This window comes from Myodes glareolus, chromosome 23, assembly GCF_982192425.1.
Source record: "Myodes glareolus chromosome 23, mMyoGla1.1, whole genome shotgun sequence".
Lineage (NCBI taxonomy): Eukaryota > Metazoa > Chordata > Mammalia > Rodentia > Cricetidae > Myodes > Myodes glareolus.
In genome coordinates, this window is record NC_142048.1 from 53,042,563 (window position 1) to 53,057,145 (window position 14,583).

At 41.8% G+C, this 14,583-nt stretch overlaps 1 protein-coding gene across 2 annotated transcripts in view; it reads left to right on the forward strand.

Moving 5' to 3' along the window:
• Csmd1 (CUB and Sushi multiple domains 1) overlaps positions 1–14,583 on the forward strand; it is a 1,511,659-nt gene that overhangs the window by 1,415,072 nt on the left and 82,004 nt on the right. For both annotated transcript variants that reach the window (XM_087901170.1, XM_087901171.1), the window contains exons 47-49: positions 2,567–2,755; positions 5,174–5,320; positions 7,973–8,161. In XM_087901170.1, the coding sequence (XP_087757296.1) occupies positions 2,567–2,755; positions 5,174–5,320; positions 7,973–8,161 (525 nt within the window). The remainder of the gene's footprint in view (positions 1–2,566; positions 2,756–5,173; positions 5,321–7,972; positions 8,162–14,583) is intronic.

The following is a 14,583-nucleotide window of genomic DNA, read 5'->3' on the forward strand; positions in this document are numbered from 1 at the left end:
TTCCAGATGGTCTGAAGTTCAGTGTCATTTAAAGCTCTAGCTGCAGTGGTAGGAGAGACAAGGTGGAAGCCAAACTGAATATTTCCCCAGTGAAACACAGAGAACGGGCTCTGCTTGGTAGCACCTGCCTGTTGAGGAAAGGAGGGTATGTAGCCGGGACATTTTCAGTTCCCATACTCCCTCTGCCCATATGGCACCTTCTATTTAAGAAAGACATTTACATCTGCCACATCTCGCTTAACCCTGAGGGGTAGCTGTTACAACCCTCTATTTTCAGCAGAAATTAAAAAAAAAAAAAGGTGTTGGCTCTCACTGCAACATGGAATCAGGTCCATGAAATCTCTGGGACTGTAGTCTCGAGCCCGCACAGGTGTGTACAGACACAAAACCCAGTCTGTGAACTGTGTTCTATTTAAAAATATCAGCGTGTCCAACCTGCAGTGGGCAAAGCAGATTTTCCAAAGTGATTCTGTCACTGAATGAATGGGTCTGCATCTTAGTGAGCACGAAGACAAAATGTACAACAGAAGATAAAACAGTAGAGTGATTCATTGCCTATAGGAGGGGAGGGGCAGGAGGGATATTTCCAAAGCAAAGGTCTCTCCTGAGGACAGAATCATAGGGGGTTTTATTGTGGGAACCTATATGTATTCCTGTAGGAAAGCCTGTGGATTTGGGCACATTCCTGTGCATACTTAGCACAGACATACATTATGGAGCATGCGCAGTTTGAGGTTATAGTCCAAGAAAAAAGATCGAAGCTACATAACTGGGCAAACACAGGTTAGAGTCATAGAACATGTGTTCAAATTAGCAAGAAGACATAGCTTTGCTAGGCATGCTGGATTCCATGTTATAATGAGCAAGTTTTCTCTGAGTTGCACAGAAGAATAAACCAGAGCTCTCTCGCGCACTGGTTTGAGCCAGTTCTTTCTATTTTCGCCAGCCTCAGCTAAAACAAGAAGACAGGACTCAGATGATATGTCAGTGCAAGAATTTCTTCTTTTTATTTGTCTCTTTTCTGCTGTTGTGAGGGGAAAAAAAAGACCAAAAGCAACTGTGGGGAGAAAACTTATTTTGACTTACGGTTCCAGAGGCATAAGTGTCCATCTTGGTGGGGAAGCATGACCGCAGGAATGGGAGGCTGAGAGATCACATCTTTGTGCCAAACTCAAAGCTACAAGAGAAACCAAAGGAAGCAGAGCCTGACGGTACACTCTCAATCCTGTCCCCAGCGATCTACTTCCCCCCGCGCATTGTACCTCCTCAGCCTCCAGAAGCAGCATTACTACTGTGGACCAAACGTTCACATGCCTGAACCCCTGGGAACATTTTTCAATGAAAGCACCTTCCACCTGCAAGGCGCCAGCCCTGTGTGATGACTAACCATGTCACCACCATCACTGCAGAAAGCAGGACGTTTGACTGAGCTCCATCTGTGCCTTCTGCTTGGAATTGTTCTCGGTGATATCACTGTAACTAGTTTCTACTGTGACATTTTAGGACTTAGACCTATATTACGTTTTCAGGATTCTGTGACAGATTGAATTGCCTGTGATTTTGTTTAAAAGTCTGCTAGGCTCTAAGTCACATTTCAATTAGACTCCAACTGGACGGGCTACCTTTAAAGACAATGCTTAGGAGTGTCACATCTTATAGGCTTTCCCCCCTGTGGTTAAGAAGTGTCTTCATTTTGAAATGTATGTATAGATAACACACAGTCAACTTCTTAAAATGGGAAAACCCACCAAATGAGATGCCTCTCTTTGAAAAATGCTCAATGTCTTTGGGAAGATCTGGTTACTATTTGCTTAAACTATATGAGTAATTCTGGTGCATTGCTTTTCATGGGCTATGGCTGTTCAGGGTTCCTTAGTAGCTCTGTAAGAAAGCATTTCTGTAATATAACTTAATTCAACAATGAGAGATAGCGTTAAGAAACTCTTTTGGTGAATTTTACATTTTAAAATATTAATTAGCTTGGAAGTAACTGGATCAAAATAGAAAGATGAGAAGAAAAAGTGTCACCAAACTCGCAGTATCTTAAGTGTTTCAGTAAAAGAAATTTTTACTTTAGAAACCGTGGGTCCTGCTGAAATTGTAGCAAACAGTTCAGTGTGGGTTTTGACAGTGTTTCTCTGATTCATTTCATGCCTAAACGGTCACATCAAAAAAATTAGATTTTATTTATCTAAGTATAACACGGGCCAGAATAGAAGTGGAATTTTTTTAATTAAAGAACCACATTTTGTTATATTGTCCTGAAGATGAACTATCTGTCTTTATTTTTGCGTTAAGATGGCTTGGGTTGCTGTGATGAAATTCATGAGGCTTCATGGGTGCTCCAAAGGTGCAGTGGCCAGTGTTGTGTAACTCAGTGGGAAGCACAGCCTGCACATTGTGACTCTACCTCTCTCCGAGGGGTCTTTGTCCTGTATCAAATGTAGTTCAGTGCTCAACAAACTGCCTTCTTCTTCTCTCATGGAGTCTGGTGTAGAAAGACAGACTCCAGCCCATCAATGCTGGATTCATTGTATTAATGCGGACCTCTCTCTTTTCTCTTTAGCACAATGCCCAGCCAATGAAGTTCGAACAGAATCTTCTGGGGTGATCCTCAGTCCGGGGTATCCAGGCAACTATTTTAACTCCCAGACATGCGCTTGGAGTATTAAAGTGGAGCCAGACTTTAACATTACTCTCTTTGTGGACACATTCCAAAGTGAAAAGCAATTTGATGCCCTGGAAGTGTTTGATGGTAAGCCTCTTTCGATATGCTTGTCTCAATGCCCTGAGCATCGTTAATGAAAACACCATCTTAATGTCTCAATGCCAGGATGGGTCAGGTTTGTCTAATTGCATCTTCCCACAGCCACCATAGCACAAACCAGTCATGATAGAACTTGAGCTTTTTCGGGTATCGGGTGACCTTTAAGTAATATTCTTATGTTGTTTATGTTACAGTTTTCCTACAGATAATTGTGTGTGTGTGTGTGTGTGTGTGTGTGTGTGTGTGTGTGTGATGGGTTTGCTCGGTACTGCAGGGCAATTAAGAGTTCAAAAAGAGGTTTATTGTTCCAAATGTGTACTTTTCTAGAAGTACATGAAAAGAGTGGCTCACACAGGCCCTGAGGTGGTAAACAGTTGTTTTGTATAGTGCAATCAAATGAGTTTGACGCCCAGTGATGGTGCTTTCAACAGCAGTGTTGTAGTTTTATACAGCTCTCATGAACACCTTGGGACAGCCGTGTAGGTAGCTGGATCATCGTCTGAGATAAAACCAAGGCCAGTGATTCAGAAGCGTCATCATTTCCAGAGTAGAGCTCAACCCAAGACCATGGGGCTCATACTCCCATCGATTTGCCACTGGGTTCAGATTAACCATAATCTATTCAGTGATAGAAATTACTTTAGTTGATTCTGTATGTTTCCCCGAGTCTCACTCATTTGATGGATCATGGGAAGTACATCACTTGTGTGGATCGACCCACAGGAGTCAAGTTCTGCAGATGTCTGCATTGGAAATGAAATTCTCAGTGTTTTACCTAGAAACAGTAAGCAAACAAAACACACACAGAGGAAAACAGTGCCATGCAGGCAGTTGTCTCGGTGTGTGCACACAAGTACAAGTGTATGTCGCTATCTGAATCATAAGTAAGTTCTGATATGGGATTGGATTGTCGCGAGCTTGTGCATCTTCTGTTTCACTTGAATTGGAATATAGAGCACAATATTTTTATGCTTCTGAATCAGGAAGCATGATCCTTATCAGTAGTTTTTCACTAATTGCATACAGTCTGGTATTGTCTCAATATGGTCAGAGCGTGACTAAGATCAAAAGCTAGAGAGAAGACCAGAAAGATGACAACAGTTTCTGCTGAATTAACAGAGGCTCATGACCTGCGTTGCTCTGACTTCAAATATTTTTCTATAAAGTGAAGAAAGGTCAGAGTTTTGTATGGAGAACTGTTGTAAGTGATGGCATTTTCTCTGCACTGCACACTGTGCCCATCTTATTGCAGTGACACAGGTGCTATTTTATACTTTGTGAGCTGAGCAGAAGTTGTCTGGGCATACCGGCTGTGAGCAGTGTTTGCTCAGAGTACATTATTCTCTGTGGTTCAAGTGTGGCTTTTCCACAATTGCTTAATCATCACAGAACTCAGAGAAGAATGGTGTCTGAATTACAGTCATGGTTGGCTGCTGAGCCCACAGCATTGGCTATCCGTATCATGGGAAATGGAACTGCACGTCTCCTTTCTCGGCTATTTTTGACACATGCTAGGTAGAGGCATGCTTTCCAAGACAGGCCTAAGCACTATGATTTAGACAGGGAGCAGATGGAGAACAGTAAGGGGTTTGATGGGAGATTAGCAACTTTTAGAGAAACAGTCTTGCATTCTGTCAGTAGAAATGACATTTAAAGTATGACAGGCTCAGGGCAATTAATTTCCCAATGGCATTTTGTTTCAGAAGGTACATGATCTTGTTTAAGAGCCATGAGCAGACCTGACCCAGCTCATACCTCTGCCATCTCCCATATAAAGTGGAGTCATCCTTCTGTAGGGAGTAGGCAGGACACCTTGCAGACAGTCTTTGGAGATCATCTTTCATAAGCTTTATCTATATGGATATACATATATTCAGTTTATTGATTTTGGGTACTATATAAATTTAACTTTTCCTTATATTTCTAGAACATAAAGAAAGTTTTGCTCCAGAGTTTATCATAAGCAATAATATTAGAATATACATATTTGCTATATCATAACTTTTGTACCCATGTGCTAGAGCTGATGGAATTGAAGCTTCAATTTTACTATATATTACAAAGCTATTCCCCAAAGTGATTGGCTTAGCTTATACTCCAATGACATCTCAAGAAAGCTTCTGGTTTTCCATATGTAAGGTATATTATAAGTTGATAAATTATAAAATAGTGTTTACATTTTCAAATGCCCTGGTTTCCCTCATGTATTTGATTTCTTTCCTGAGAATGTCATTAGTAGCTTACATGCTTGACTGCCTATATTTGTTATTATTCTCAGTTGAATTTTATTGTTCACCTTGGGAATAAATACCTATAAATATGGACACATGTTTAGTCAACAGCTATGAATGATCTGTATTTTGTAGGCACTGACATCTAAAAGTTTTGTTTTTCTGTTTTATTTAGGTTCTTCTGGGCAAAGTCCTCTGTTAGTGGTCTTAAGTGGGAACCACACTGAACAATCCAATTTTACCAGCAGAAGTAACCATCTATACCTTCGCTGGTCTACGGACCATGCAACCAACAAGAAAGGCTTCAAGATTCGCTATGCAGGTGAATAGTAGGGCCTGAACACCATCTGAAAGGGCTTCTGGTACCACTTCATTAACAATAGGTTTAGCTTCTGGTGTAGATCTGACTTCTCACTCATTAATGACCAGCAAGAGGAAGAACATAGTAGAGGATTTCTCTGAGTGAGATTTCCAAACTGATGAGCAAACTTGATTAATATTTTAAAATGTCTTGATGAGAGGGTAAGTATTGAAATTTTATACCATAGACGACAAAGACATTGCCCTCAAATTACAGTAATATAGTCAAAATTAACATTAACATTGGGAACAAATGAGAGAAGATTAAATTGCATAAAAGACACAAACAGTAATTGGCTGTTGTCCCTAGCATGTCACTTTATCTATACTGCATTCTATATATTCTTTATCTTTGCAGAATACATGTACCTTACATACCAGTCTATATTTTGTATGAACATTTGCATTGTAAATCTACATTCAGCATACACGTGTGTGTTCTTCCATATCAAAATTTGAGTTATTTTATCCTTTCTCCGTATTCTTTAATCATTGTCTGAAGTTGTTCTCTGTATTAAATTGATGAAATCTTCAAGCACATTAATGAAGTGTTAAAATCCATTCATCATCTCCAACGGAATCAGATATATACCAGCATTTCTGTTACCCTCTGCGAGCACGGGGGTGTTAATTCCTAGCGATTTATGTTTAGTTATGGAGCATAGCCTCTAAGCTTGTCTCAGTCGGCAGTAAGTGGACTAGTCTTGGAGACATGTCTTCCTTGGAGAGAGATCATCGGCATATTAGTTGCAGGATCTTTTGAATGGCTTTTACTCCCCTTGGTGATTTGTGTTTTCATGGTGGAGTTCAGCTTTGAGGGAGCAAGTACTCCATAGTGTAAATGAACCACATTTTCTTTATCCATTCTTCAGTTGACAGGCATTTAGGTTGTTTCCACATTCTGGCTATTACAAATACTGAAAAAAAAAAAAAAACCTCTCAAGCCAGTTTCACAGACAGCATCTGAGTAGGTATTGGATTAGCACCCTTGTTATGAGGAATGGATGCTCAGACTTTCAGCTTGTTTGAGTTGATTCAATGTGCAGAAGTGATTGATACAGAGGAAGTCATGGCTAACAGAATATAACCAATGCCATATGCAGTGAGTTCTTTAGCTCACTGGCATGGAACACCTTGACTAACCTCTACCTTCCAAGGCATATTTCCACCCGTGCAGTAACAGACTCTCTGTATCCAGCCACATCAGGTTGGAAGCCTGATGAGGTAATATGTTTTTCTTATAGAGATGTAAATACATGTCCTGTATTAATATGAATATATGTACATGCATATACATACGTGCATATGATCTATGTAGTATACATTAACTCAGATTTTCTCTTAAACTTCAGAGAGACTTTGATGTCTGTTAAGAGTTCGTCAAAGGGTGGGCTAGTGTGCTGCAGCTCAAAATATGTGGTCTACACAGCCACATCCTACACATCTGGGCATTTTATTTGCCTGATGTACATGCTGCAGACCTTTCCAGTATGGGCCTGGGATTTGAGTACTGTGATGGGAAAATGGGTTGGTCAGAAAATGACCTTGGGGTTTCCAGCACGGAACTCTCACTGTGTAGTTACTTTCACTTGTTTATGGGCATTCATTGATTTTTACACTATAGTAAAAACAGATCTGTAAAGACAAAAATAATTGTGTAAATAGGATGTCGGCCCTTTCAGTCATCCAAATGTTGCCTTCCGTATGCAGAAGCGTGTGGCTTTAAAACTAACACCTGTTGGGGCTGGAGAAATTGCTCAGTGGGTTAAAAGAACTTTAGGCTCTTGCAGAAGACCCTGGTTTGGTTCCCAGTGCTCCCAATGACCGCAACTGCCCGTAACTCCAGTTCCTGGGGTCTGATCACTGAGGGTTCCTGCCTGCATGTGATGTACATACATATACTTAGGCCCCCCCAAATTATATATGTATTGTATTATCATAATATATAATAATTATATTATATATGTATAATACATGCATCCAGACAAAACACTCATACACATAAAAATAAAATTAAATGAATAAAAACTGATAGTCATCTCTAAATTTGAAAATGTCTCCCAACAAAGGGGATACTTTCACTGCTAACACAAATTTTTTGTAACATGAAGTTCTACATTTTCTACATTTGAGCAAAGATTTTCGATCAAATTTCCTGTTTTATAAAAGAAGTTTTATGTCTATATCATAGCACAATTCATTAGGCCACTAACCTTCATGTTCTTAATTGCAAAAAAAAATGTTCAATGCCTCTTTTCTTTGGTTTAATCACCTCTTTCTTAAAACGTAGAGAATGTTTTTGTTGCAAATGTAGTGCCATAAGCCATGCCCCATCACTTCTCACCCTTGTCTTTATGAGAGGCAGCCTCAGGGTACCTCTTGGGGAGCTCACTATGAAAATCTGTGTCTTTCTGGCCATGCTGAAGTCAGCATCCTACCTAGCACCAGGTTCCTGAGGTTCACAAGAAAACCCTGTGGGGCTTTTAGAGGCTTATTTTTAGAGATGATGTTTGCTGCTCACTTCCCAGCTTTTAAACACTAAAGATGTTTTGTTTGTGGTGTGCCTCTGTCCCATATTGGTTTGTAAACTGCTTCCATCTGTTCCCGTGTCCAGCTCCTTACTGCAGTCTCACCTCTACGCTGAAGAATGGTGGCATTTTAAATAAAACTACAGGGACCCTGGGGAGCAAGGTCCATTACTTCTGCAAGCCTGGATATCGAATGATTGGCCACAGCAATGCAACCTGCAGACGGAACCCCGTGGGTGTGTACCAGTGGGACTCAATCGCACCGCTTTGCCAGGGTAAGAGACGGCTTTCCACCCCACCCGGGTTCATTGTTCTGATTTGAGTTGTTCTCCAGCAACGGAAGAGACTGTGCATGAGAGCTGATAGGGACCAGAATCTGGGTGTCGCTGTCATTGCTTTGCTCATGGATGTGAAAAAATATGGGACAAAGAGCACCCTAGCAGGGGAAAGTTTATTTTCTCATTGTTCAAGGGTACCACAGGATGGTTTGTTATTTCTAGACTGTGATCACTAGAAGTCAGGCTGCCTGCTCACTTCCCTGGACAAAGATGCCGAGTGAAGCCAAGACTGATGTTCAGCTACCTTTGACCTTTCTCCCCTTTTGTTCAGTCTGGGCTTCCAAATTATGCAAGGGAGCCACTCAAATCCAGGGTGGGTCTTTCTCCCTAAGTGCTCTGTCAGCACACCCAGTGTGTGCCTGTCTCCTTGCAACTGTGAATCCAGTCAGATTGATCACTGAGACTTGCCATGGCAGTAGGTTTATGACAGCACAGTTAAGCTCCCCATTGATAAAGCAAACATTGCTAACATTTGCAGAAGGTTTCCGTGAATCTGCACTGCCCGAATCCAGAAAATGAACAGTAGTCCCTAGGCTGTGGCTACAGTTATTCTAATTATAATGTGCTCTTTATCTTGCATTAAAAAAGAGGCATTATCCATGAACATTCCAAAAAGCTTTTCCTGATCATTGTATTATTTCAAAATATATCCTAACCTCCCTCAAAAAAAACGTTCTTCCTTATTTTACTACAAATGAGCCACGGTGTTTATGTCTTACATTCTTTGGCTATTTTAATCTAGGGCTTATAAATGTTGATTTCAATATTCCATAAGTTTTTTTTTTTAATTTTACCTATCAGATGCATAGAATGTTTCCTATGTAAAACATTTAATTTAGAAGCAAGAGTTTGAGACGGCAACATTTTCAGAGTTTTGTCTGATGAGATTTGTATTTACAATAAAGTGGCTCAGCCCCTGAACATCAGTCATAAGATGTGAATGGCTCTGGAAACCAGTGGCCTCCTTTCCTCTGACTTGGGCTGTTCGATTTTCTATAACCGCTGTATGGAGGCGTAAGAGATGCACGTTGTGTTTATATGGCTTGAGCCACATCACCATTATCAGAGCCTCACCTTGGTTTATGCTTTCACCTCTAGAAATTGTTCTTTAATATAAGATAAACATTAAGTAGCTTCCAGGAGCTTGTCCTACTAGGAGGGACAAAGGGTTTTTTTTCCCTTTCATTGACAAGGAAAAATAACACTTATTTGCTTTGTGACTTAGGGCATGAGGTGGCACTGAGGCCACCTGTCCATGCCACAAATTTAAACAGTGGAACACATGTGTGACTTCCAAAGCATGTAATTGAAATCACATAATTCCCATTAAGATGATTTATCTAGTGCCGGGATCTTTCGCTTGTTTTCATTGACTTGGCCTTAGTCCTGGTCTCAGTGACTCCAGTATGGTGGGAGGAATGTTACTCAGATGAGAAGTCAAGGAGACATGGGGAAGTCTAGGTTCCTTGATGTCAAGGGAACACTAATGACCTTAGTATTCCTTTATGGCTCTGTATAATGGGAGTGTTGATCGCTGGCTTTAGAATTACTGAAAGGCTTAAACACGGAGGTACACTATACCTCCATAGGATGTGAAGGTAGCTAATGTCGTTGGGGCTGGAAGGGGATTCCCAGGGCACTTGCTCCAGGCTCACTCAGAACCCTGAGGTCCTATGTGGCAGGGCTGGTAACCAGGCCTCCTTGTCTGTCACAGCTTTAGCAAGTGGCACACACTGTTTCCATCCTCACGGTCTGGGCCAGCCAGAAGCGCCAGGGCAGATGTAGTCTGTGGGTTTCTGAGGAGTGAGGGTTGTTTTTCTCTCTTTGCTTGACCTTTTAAATGATTTCTCTCAGCAAAGCTGTCTTGGTTGCTTATCCTCCCCATAAAGCCAGGCATATCTCCTGTACTGTAGCCTCCATTTCCTGCCTCAGAGCAAGGAATTCTGCCAAGCAGCTGTTTCATTATCAATACACTGATCTTCATCTTGAGGAGCCGCCCGCGCGGGAGCCGAGATTTCCTGCGCTATCGTGGATATGCAGTTAAATGGGAACTTCGCAGAGCAGGCTTTCGAGCTGCCCCTGTTCACCAGCGCAGTGCCCACACAGCTGTTTATTTGAAAGCTGTTGCTCAGAGCCTTGTAGGAGCTGGAGCTTTGGTATGGGGGTCGCCTCCGTTTCTTGCACTCTGCTCGCGTTTCCCTGGGCAACAAAGTAGGAAAGTGATCTGAGCCATAAACTGCACAATTAAGCTTTTGTTCTTAAAATCAAGCTCTTAAGACATAGGCCAGTGTTGTCTGTTGTCAGATCTTCGTTTATTCAGAGACAGACAGATCTGAAGAACAGACTGCCTTTGATTGGAGGGATTCCTCTAGTCGGTAGAATGGTAGAGAGTTTGACCGTGAGAGTTCCCTAATGTCCTTGAGCAGTTAATGACATCATAGCTTTAATCAGTCATGGTATACTTTTCAGTTCTAAATTGTTTAGAAATTGTTTTTGAAATGCGCACTGAAATCAAACAGACCCAAAGTCTATATGTCCCAATGAACTTCTATAGAGTTATAATTAGCTCATAATATCTGAAAGGCTCTGGAGGAAGCCAAAGACCGGGTTGGTGAGAGGTATGTTTCCTAAGGTTCTACTTATACAGCTCTTTAGCTCTGTGGCTATGAGTACCTGCAGATGATGCTATCTAAGGAGACTTCACTGTGAACATCTGAGAATCAGTTACCTCCATCACCTCTGCCTCCCATACACCTCCTGATTCCAGAGCTAGCCTCTTCCCGAAGGTCCAGGATCTTCACCTTTAAAAAGTCAACAGCAAAGCATCCTTTTAAAAGCTAAGGAATTATAATTGAAACCCTGGAGTGTTAATTAATTAATGTATTTATTAAGTCACAGCTTTTTTTTTTTACTTATGGACATAAACCATATGGGTTAATTGTGACCCTTGACTTCATTTTCATATGCAAATTTTCTTCTATAAGATTCTTCTATTCTGAAAGTAACTCAGTAGCTCGAGAGATGTAGATTTATTTAGAAGTTTAAACAGAAATTAATGAGAATTTAAATGCAAAATTACACACGATGACTGGGAATTCTATGAGTGTGTTCCCTACCCCGTGTGTGTGTGTGTGTGTGTGTATGTGTGTGTGTGTGTGTGTGTGTGTGTGTGAAGATAGAGTGTAGGCAGTGTGTGAACCACACTCTAAACTGCAGATATGTGAGTCCATACGGCCTATTTAACCCAGAGCCAATTGGCTGGAGTCAACTCATCTTACAGATTTGAACTAGCTGGGCAAGTGTGTTACTCCCATGATCCGGTGAGGGGTGAGGGGTTTTCCTAAGGGTATGGACCTGCAGGGGTTATTGCCTGAGGTTTGGCTTCAGGATCTACAATTCCAGAACAGACACCTCCTCACCTGTTTGGTTTGAAGTCGTAAATGACTATGTTGGCATGAAGCCCGACCCCAGCACAGGACAAGAGGCTGTTGTTGAAAAAGGAACTCCCGCTGGAAGACAACACAGACTTAGTCTTGTTGCTGGGTTTTCAGAGGGCACTTGGCTGACTTGTCTAACATCAACACACTTACGGAGCCGAGCAGGTGACAGCCTCCTATTACCTATAGTCATAGACTGTATGGTCTGAATGTTATCTGTGAGGAACCAGGCAATAAGCGCTGTCTTCTTGCGCCATATATAGTCTGTTCTGTTGTCTTTGCCTTATTGTTTCCATCCTTCTTTAGAGTGTGAGTTGGGAACATGTCAACTGTAGACGAGTTCCAGCTAATGAGTTGACATCTGCCAACCTCTGGAGTGGTCAGAGTAGCCAAGTTCAGGCCACACGCCAAAGCACAATTCTCTCACTCAAATCCTATCTCAGGCATTTCTGCAAGGGAGCATCATCTTTCTATATCCTGTGACAAACTGAACAATGTGTTTCCCCATCCGTGCTTAGTGCAGACTGAGCACCACAAAATATGGCTCGTGATTAAGGTAATAGTGAGGGTGTATGTGCAAAGTTCTTTCCCATAATGCAGTTGGATGAAGCATGCCAAGGAAGGTTTTCTCACAGAAGGGTTATGAGTTTCCCAGGTTGAGACTGGCCACAGAGACCAGTCATGTCCCTTGCAATGAAAGAAAATTCCATGATGTATCAGCAGTGCTTGCCCTGGAAATGTAAACATATTCCATAGTGTGTATAAAATAGTGTAAAAATGAATGATAGTACCTGGTGTTCGTCTCCCTTTCTTCAGGATAGGGAAGAGTGGGGAGTGGCATGGGCAGGTTGGACAGAAGAGTATCACAGAACCTTTGTTCTAGTATGCAGGACTTTGATAAGGATGCCTTTGAATTCAATAAAAGACCAAGCGTGGAGACGGTCAAAAACCTGAGTAAACAGGACACAGAATAACTGATGGATTTTCGTTAAAGGGATAGTGCAGTCTTTACCTGAAACACCGACAGTTCACAAACACCAGGCCCTCGAGAAGAAATTGCTGGACTGGGATGTGAGTGGGTGACAGCCCCACAGGTGACTGAGGGACAAACCCTGTTGGGCACCTAGGAATGAGTATGGGGTGCTCGTGGAACTGGCGTTGGAAGAGTCTTGAAGGGTGGGAAGTTGAAACATTCAAGTCAAGCAGGCTGTCCAGGGTTTGCAGAGAACTGGATGTGAGAGAGGATCAGGACAAGACATCTTGCCAGACATTGTCCCTGTGGAAAGCAGTGGCTCCCCTGACACTGTTGGGAGGATGAGGGATGTGGCTGTCTATACAAAGAGTTCTACATAAGCAAGCATGTGCTTTGTCACGTGTGTATTTTCCATCTGACCACACCATGATGGCGGGTGGAAATCGTCTCTTCATATCTAGTCATCAAGCCCCACTGTAGTCCCCCCCTCAGTCTCCGGTGGTTACCCAGGGATCCTGTACTCCATCTCAACACCTATGACTTATTTCTCACCCTTGTGTCTTTCCACGTCTTCCTGATCAGGGGAATCATACCTATCTCTGTTTACAAAAATCATCCTGAGTACTTGTTGAGAAGAAAAATTCAGGGCCACCAGATATGGAGGCGCACATCTTTAATGCCAGCACTGAGGAGGCAGAGGCCAGCAGATCTCTGGGAACTCAAGGCCAGCCTGGTTTACAGAGTGACTTCCAGGACACAAATGGCTACCTAAACAAAACAGATGACAACAAAAGAAAAAGAAGAATTCAAATTCTGATTAATTTTGATGTATACTGTTCTATTTATTTGCGAGACTCTTAAAAATCATAAAGTTTTTAACTTTTAAAGGACAATTTAAAATTCTAACTCAGTGCCTCCCACAGGGCCTGTGCTCTGTAGTCCCCAAGCCCAGGATGGAGTTGGTAGAGAGGACTTGTGTGAGCCCCTTTGGGATGCTCCCTGCTTTTCAATGGCAGAGCTTCTGTCTTACTCTTGATACCACAGCAGTAGCACAATGCTTGGACCGCAGTAACTATCAACCTGAGTATTTGAGTAAATGGATATGGTTCTTGATGCCAACAATGGCTGTTGTCCATGTGGTTTCTAACATACATGGTGCTTTGGGGCAGAATCAGCCTGAAACCAAGCCAAGGTGATGCTTTCTCCATGTAATCACTATAGTGTTCCAGGTATGCCTATGCTTGGGGCCTTTGACCCCTGAAGGGCTGTGAGTGACATATGGCATTCTGCATCCAACTATGCTTTCCTCAAACGAAGATATGTGGTCTGGAAGCTTAGCAAGATAAATAGATGAAGGCTACCTGTTTACTTGTATTTTACATAGTGTAATATATTTTAATAGCAAGCTTACAGAAACAGTATAGAAGACAAACAAAAACAGAAATGTGTAGAAATTAGCTTACTTTTTGAAAAAAAAATTCCAAATGCTGTCATTGTCCAGAAAAAAATCTCACAGGTTCATTTATAATCACTATAAAGTTGAGCGGCTGAGACATGCTCCCTGAGACATTTAGACTTGTGTTAATGCTTACATCACACACTTATATTAAAAAATCACATGTGAAAATGTAAAATCTGCCAACACCTGATTCTTGGCCCTGCTTTTCCACTCAAAGTCATAGACTTTGTTAGCTTTTGACCTCATGGGGGAAATAGCTAACTTCCAGAATAACAGGAGTTAGAGAGAAAAAAAAAAAAAACATGAACTTTTTGAGAAAGAAATGTTTCCTCTCCCTGGATTCTCGGGCGTGTTTTACGTATGCAGTGAGCTAGCTGGGCACCTTCTGGCATGATGTTACACATCTGGCTTGGCTGGCGCACAGGTGGGTCCTGTTTAGCGGCTCTCTAAATCTGTTTTGAAGGCCTGAGCAATTTTTCACATCAGACGT